The sequence below is a fragment of the Pectinophora gossypiella genome, unplaced genomic scaffold (genome assembly GCF_024362695.1).
Source record: "Pectinophora gossypiella unplaced genomic scaffold, ilPecGoss1.1 Pgos_33, whole genome shotgun sequence".
Classification (NCBI taxonomy): Eukaryota; Metazoa; Arthropoda; class Insecta; order Lepidoptera; family Gelechiidae; genus Pectinophora; species Pectinophora gossypiella.
This window is the reverse complement of record NW_026063243.1, coordinates 997,117-1,003,278: the sequence shown is the minus strand read 5'-3', so window position 1 is coordinate 1,003,278 and position 6,162 is coordinate 997,117. Positions and strand designations below refer to the sequence as shown.

General features: G+C 36.3%; 1 protein-coding gene across 5 annotated transcripts; it reads right to left on the bottom strand.

Moving 5' to 3' along the window:
• Nucleotides 1-1,320: 1,320 nt before the first annotated feature.
• LOC126380983 (uncharacterized) lies at nucleotides 1,321-3,692 on the bottom strand. 5 transcript variants are annotated; one of them, XR_007568605.1, is made up of 8 exons: nucleotides 3,440-3,691; nucleotides 3,219-3,353; nucleotides 2,998-3,132; nucleotides 2,776-2,910; nucleotides 2,557-2,691; nucleotides 1,850-1,976; nucleotides 1,591-1,730; nucleotides 1,321-1,458 (listed from the first exon to the last, which is right to left on the bottom strand). XR_007568605.1 is itself a non-coding variant. In XM_050030558.1 (6 exons), exons 2-5 carry the CDS (start codon nucleotides 3,348-3,350, stop codon nucleotides 1,692-1,694), a joined length of 441 nt encoding a protein of 146 aa, XP_049886515.1. In that variant the 5' UTR covers nucleotides 3,351-3,353; nucleotides 3,440-3,692; the 3' UTR covers nucleotides 1,321-1,458; nucleotides 1,591-1,691. The 5 variants fall into 5 exon arrangements, 1 of the variants encoding a protein (XP_049886515.1); XR_007568604.1 differs by lacking the exon at nucleotides 2,776-2,910 and having other exon boundaries at nucleotides 3,440-3,683; XR_007568606.1 differs by lacking the exons at nucleotides 2,776-2,910; nucleotides 2,998-3,132 and having other exon boundaries at nucleotides 3,440-3,687.
• Nucleotides 3,693-6,162: the final 2,470 nt, after the last annotated feature.

The following is a 6,162-nucleotide window of genomic DNA, read 5'->3' as shown; positions in this document are numbered from 1 at the left end:
GAGACAATTTCTGGAAAAACAAAAATTTGTATGGCGGCCATCTTGTTTTTCGGCCATTTTGTTTTTTTTTTCACTGGCGATAAAATTTGACCAAGACTTTAATAGGCTTCGTGAAAACAAAAAAGTTCCAGGTGCGATAGTTTCGCCAGGCTGTAGGGTGTCTCCCTGATGCGGAGCAGCTTTCGAAAATCGAAAAGTATTTCCATACTCAACATGATGTTTCGATCACATTCCTCATACATCATTTTTACCCCCGAGGCATTTTCGGGAAAAACGAAAATTTTGTATGGCGGCCATCTTGTTTTTCCGCCATTTTGGTTTTTTTTCACCGGGGATTGAATTTGACCAAGATTTAAATAGGTTTCGTGAAAAAAATATTGCTCTAGGTTTTATAGTTTTGCCAGGCCGTAGGGTGTCTCCCTGATGCGGAGCAGTTTTTCAAGATCAAGCAGTATTGAAATACTCAACATGACGATCCGATCACATCCCTATACATCATTTTTACCCCCGAGGCATTTTCGGGAAAAACGAAAATTTTGTATGGCGGCCATCTTGTTTTTCCGCCATTTTGATTTTTTTTCACCGGCAACTAAATTTGACCAAGATTTAAATATGTCATGTGAAAATAAAATTGCTCCAGGTTTTATAGTTTCGCCAGGCCGTGGGGTGTCTCTCTGATGAGGAGCAGTTTTTGAAGGTTGAGCAGTATTTAAATTCTCAACATGATTTTCCTATTACGTCCCCATACATTGTTTTTACCCCCGAGACATTTTCTGGAAAAATATTTTTTTGTATGGCGGCCATCTTGTTTTTCCGCCATTTTGATTTTTTTTCACCCACAATAGAATTTGACCAAGAATTAAATAGGTTTTGTGAAAAAAGAATCGTTCCAGGTGCGATAGTTTTGCCAGACGGTAGGGTGTCTCCCTGATGCGGAGCAGTTTTCCAAGATCTGGAAGTTTTCCCATACTCACCGGGAGGTCCCGATCACACCCTCCATACATCATTTTTACCCCCCGACACTCCTTCTGGGAGAACAACTCTGTCAGTGAGTGAGTGAGTCAGTCAGTACATGGGTTTGTAGCTATATATAGTATAATAATATAACTAGATGGTGCTAAGTGCGCTCGCTGCTAAAGCAGCTTCGCGGGCGTTGTATGTGGATTGACGTTTTCGTATAGTTTGTTTCGCATCACAGATTTGTAATAACTATTAAGACAGGCACAAAAAGAAATAAAAAAAATTTGTAGGATATTGTTGGTTTATTTTATGTTATCAAAAAATAAAAATATAACATTATATTCTCTCTCTCTCCTTTGCATTGTTCCCATATGGTGGTGGGGTCTTTTTTCCGAGTCTTTTCCTTCCACTTCGCTCTGTTGGATGTATCGTCTGCGGAAACATTGCAGGAACAAAGATCTTCTTTGATGACATCTGCTTCTTTGCCTTCTGTATTTCCTGTTAAAAATAAAATAATATTAATTTATTTATAATAACGTATATTTATAATAACGTATAGATATAATATCCTTTTCTTAGTCGATAGCGATACGTTTTTGCCAAAGTGGTCGTGGTCGTCATGTAACGTACCTAGATTCTTGTCACTATCACTATTGATTGCTGGCTGTCACACTGCTGCATTCATTGAAGAAGCTACCGACATCAGGCTTGGTTGATATAATACTATTGTATTAATAATCTCCTACGCAGTTTTTTGCCTTCTGCATTTCCTATAAATAAAATACATATTAAATATTATATATATAATTAAATATTATATATAATTTCTTTTCCTTGGTCGATAGCGATACGTCTTTGCCAGAATAGTCGTGGTCGTCATGTAACGTACCTCGATATCTTGTAACTTTTGATTGCTGGCTGTCACACTGCTGCGTGCATTGAAAAACTTCAGGCTTGGTCGATTTTATTCTATTGCAATCATAATCTCCTACGCAGTTTATTGCACTCTGCATTTCCTGTGAATAAAATATACAGGTTGTTAGTGACATTGTAACGAATACTGATGGGGATGATTCAGACCATGATTCTGAGTTCATATCAAGTGGAATTTTCCGTCGCAAAATTCATGATTTTTTTTTAGTTATTCTAAATTATTTTCAATTCTATACTTTTGCGATGAAAAATTCCACTTGATATTAACTCAGAATAATCAGGTGAATCATCCCCCTCTGTATTCGGTACGATGTCACTTACACCCCGCACAAGTACATACTGTAGCCATACAAGTAGGTATGGGTGTTAGTGACACCGTAACAAATACTGAGGAGGATGATTCAGACCATAATTCTGAGTTGAAATCAAGTGGAATTTTCAGTCGGAAAATTCATGAAAATTTTTGTTTTTTTTTTAAGTTATTTTCTGTTCCATACTTTTGCGACGGAAAATTCCACTTGATATCATCTCATAATCATGGTCTCAATCATCCCTCAAAGTTTTCGTTACGATGTCACTAACACCCTGTATATTACATTTTTTTTTCCTTAGTCTATAGCGATACGTTTATGTCAAAGTGGTCGTGATCGTCATGTAACGTACCTCGACATCTTGTTACTTTTGATTGCTGGCTGTCACACTGCTGCATTCTTTGAATGAGCGGCCAACATCAGGCTTGGTTTATATAATACTTTTGTATTAATGATCTCCTACGCAGTTTTTTGCCTTCTGCATTTCCTGTAAATAAAATATATAAATTATTTTCCTTAGTCGATAGCGATACGTTTTTGCCAAAATAGTCGTGGTCGTCATGAAACGTACCTCGATATCTTGTAACTTTTGATTATTGGCTGTCACACTGCTGCATTCATTGAAGGGGCTGCTGACTTCAGGCATGGTCGATTTTATTCTATTGCAATCATAAACTCCTACACAGTTTATTGCCATCTGCTTTTCCTGTAAATAAAATATATATTAATTTTTTTTCCTTAGTCTATAGCGATACGTTTTTGCCAAAATAGTCGTGATCGTCATGAAACGTACCTCGATATCTTGTAACTTTTGATTGCTGGCTGTCACACTGCTGCATTCATTGAAGGGGCTGCTGACTTCAGGCTTGGTCGATTTTATTCTATTGCAATCATAAACTCCTACACAGTTTATTGCCATCTGCATTTCCTGTAAATAAAATATATATTAATTTTTTTCCTTAGTCTATAGCGATACGTTTTTGCCAAAATAGTCGTGGTCGTCATGAAACGTACCTCGATATCTTGTAACTTTTGATTGCTGGCTATCACACAGCTGCATTCATTGAAGGGGCTGCTGACTTCAGGCTTGGTCGATTTTATTCTATTGCAATCATGAACTCCTACACAGTTTATTACCATCTGCATTTCCTGTAAATAAAATATATATTATTTTTTTTCCTTAGTCTATAGCGATACGTTTTTGCCAAAGTGGTCGTGATTGTCATTTAACGTACCTCAATATCTTTTTACTTTTGATTGCTAGCTGTGACACTGCTGCATTCATTGAAATAGCGGCCAACATCAGGCTTGGTAGTACTATTGTATTAAAATCTCCTACGCAGTTTTTAGCATTGTGCATTTCCTGTTAAAAAAAAATAATGTTAATTTATATATATTAACTTTTATTTATAAATATATACATATATATATTAGGTGATTTCCAAACTACCCAGGAGGTACACCCAGTAGCTCGCTTTTTTTCATGTGGTTCCCCCGCTAATCGAGGCCGCATCCACCTACTTATATGAGAAGTAAGTTCTATCTAATGAGTTAGCAATAGTCATTCAATAAGCAGAGAAATGTGAAAGAAAAAGCAATTTTTAGCTAAGGAAATTAAAATAAAAAGCAATTTTCAGCAATTAGCATGCAATAAGCAAAGCAATTACTCTGTAATTGTCAAACATAAGCGAGTTGTATAATTTAAAGATATTATTGACAATAACAAACACGTACCGAGTTTGTTAATACTTACATTGAGTTATCATCGCTAAGTTGACCAAATTATTAGTACAGGTTATCACATTCACTAAATGAAAATATGTGTTTTTATCAATTGTAACAATGCTTGCATGACCTAACCAACCGTTGGTGTTGTGGACGCCAATCTTCAAGAGACAAGTGGACGGGTGTGAGGAAAACTGGCAAGATGAACACGTCGGTGTGGGTGCGACTGGTGCACGGGAGAGAAGTGGAGCAGTTGGCAGATGGAATTAGGCATCACTCTCTTGCTTCAGTTAAGTTCCACTCAGATCAGGTGGGTTGTCGCATGGATGAACATCGCATGGGTTGGAGTAATTCGGAGTAGAACTGTCCATGTTGTTCCCTTCATCGTAGGCACTTCAGTGGACTGTGGATCGATCAACAATAGTTACGTGAGTTGGCTGTCAAACCGATATGACGTGCCAGCCGAATCTAGCGACCAGGTATGCAGGGGATGGAGGTATCCTGTGGAGTAATCATATCAGCAAAGGTGAAAATGTCGATTGGGAGTGAAATGGAGGGAGAAGGAGAGCTGCAGTCAGCGGTCACGATCTTGCTGTAGATAGACTAACGTACATGCTCAGTTTACGTGTAGTTGTAACTGTTCGAAGTTAATTGAAAACGATCGATATGCAAATTCCTGTTTAATGAAACAAGTAATAAATGAACAGGCAGGTGTTTTTTCGGTATTTAAACGCTAAGACCGTTGTTTGTTTATTAATTAGCAGTGGTATGATGAATTCTTGGATACTGATGAATGCTAATAAGCTAAGTATTTAAAACAAAATCACATTCAGAAGCACTAAAAACACATTAAATTAAAGAACGAAATAATACCATATATGAAATATTATTTAATATAATATAAAGGATGGAAAGAAGAAATGACAAGAATGCTATTTAGCGTGACATGGCTCTAACCAGATCCACTGGAAAACATAAAACAATATAAAACCTAAGTTTTAGTTTAGCTCATACACGATATTATGTTTTTTGAGGAACCGTGTCATGCGAAACAGTGTTCTATTGAAAAGTAATGTAAGAAGAAATGCAAAGAACACAATTTAGCGTGACATAGCTCTAACCAGATCCACTGGAAAACATAAAATCATGTAAAACCCTAAGTTTTTGTTTAGCTCATACACGATATTATGTTTTTTGAGGAACCGTGTCATGCGAAACAGTGTTCTATTGAAAAGTAATGTAAGAAGAAATGCAAAGAACACAATTTAGCGTGACATGGCTCTAACCAGATCCACTGGAAAACATAAAACCATATAAAACCTAAGTCTTAGTTTAGCTCATACACGATATTATGTTTTTTGAGGAACCGTCTCATGCGAAACAGTGTTCTATTGAAAAGTATTGTAAGACGAAATGCAAAAAACACCATTTAGCGTGACATAGCTCTAACCAGATCCACTGGAAAACATAATACCTTATAAAACCTAAGTTTTTGTTTAGATCATACACGATATTATGTTTTTTGAGGAACCGTCTCATGCGAAACAGTGTTCTATTGAAAAGTATTGTAAGAAGAAATGCAAAAAACACCATTTAGCGTGACATAGCTCTAACCAAATCCACTGGAAAACATAAAACCATATAAAACCTAAGTTTTAGTTTAGCTCATACACGATATTATGTTTTTTGAGGAACCGTCTCATGCGAAACAGTGTTCTATTGAAAAGTATTGTAAGGAGAAATGCAAAGAACACAATTTAGCGTGACATAGCTCTAACCAGATCCACTGGAAAACATAAAACCATGTAAAACCCTAAGTTTTAGTTTAGCTCATACACGATATTATGTTTTTTGAGGAACCGTCTCATGCGAAACAGTGTTCTATTGAAAAGTATTGTAAGAAGAAATGCAAAAAACACCATTTAGCGTGACATAGCTCTAACCAGATCCACTGGAAAACATAAAACCATATAAAACCTAAGTTTTAGTTTAGCTCATACACGATATTATGTTTTTTGAGGAACCGTCTCATGCGAAACAGTGTTCTATTGAAAAGTATTGTAAGGAGAAATGCAAAGAACACAATTTAGCGTGACATAGCTCTAACCAGATCCACTGGAAAACATAAAACCATGTAAAACCCTAAGTTTTAGTTTAGCTCATACACGATATTATGTTTTTTGAGGAACCGTCTCATGCGAAACAGTGTTCTATTGAAAAGTATTGTAAGAAG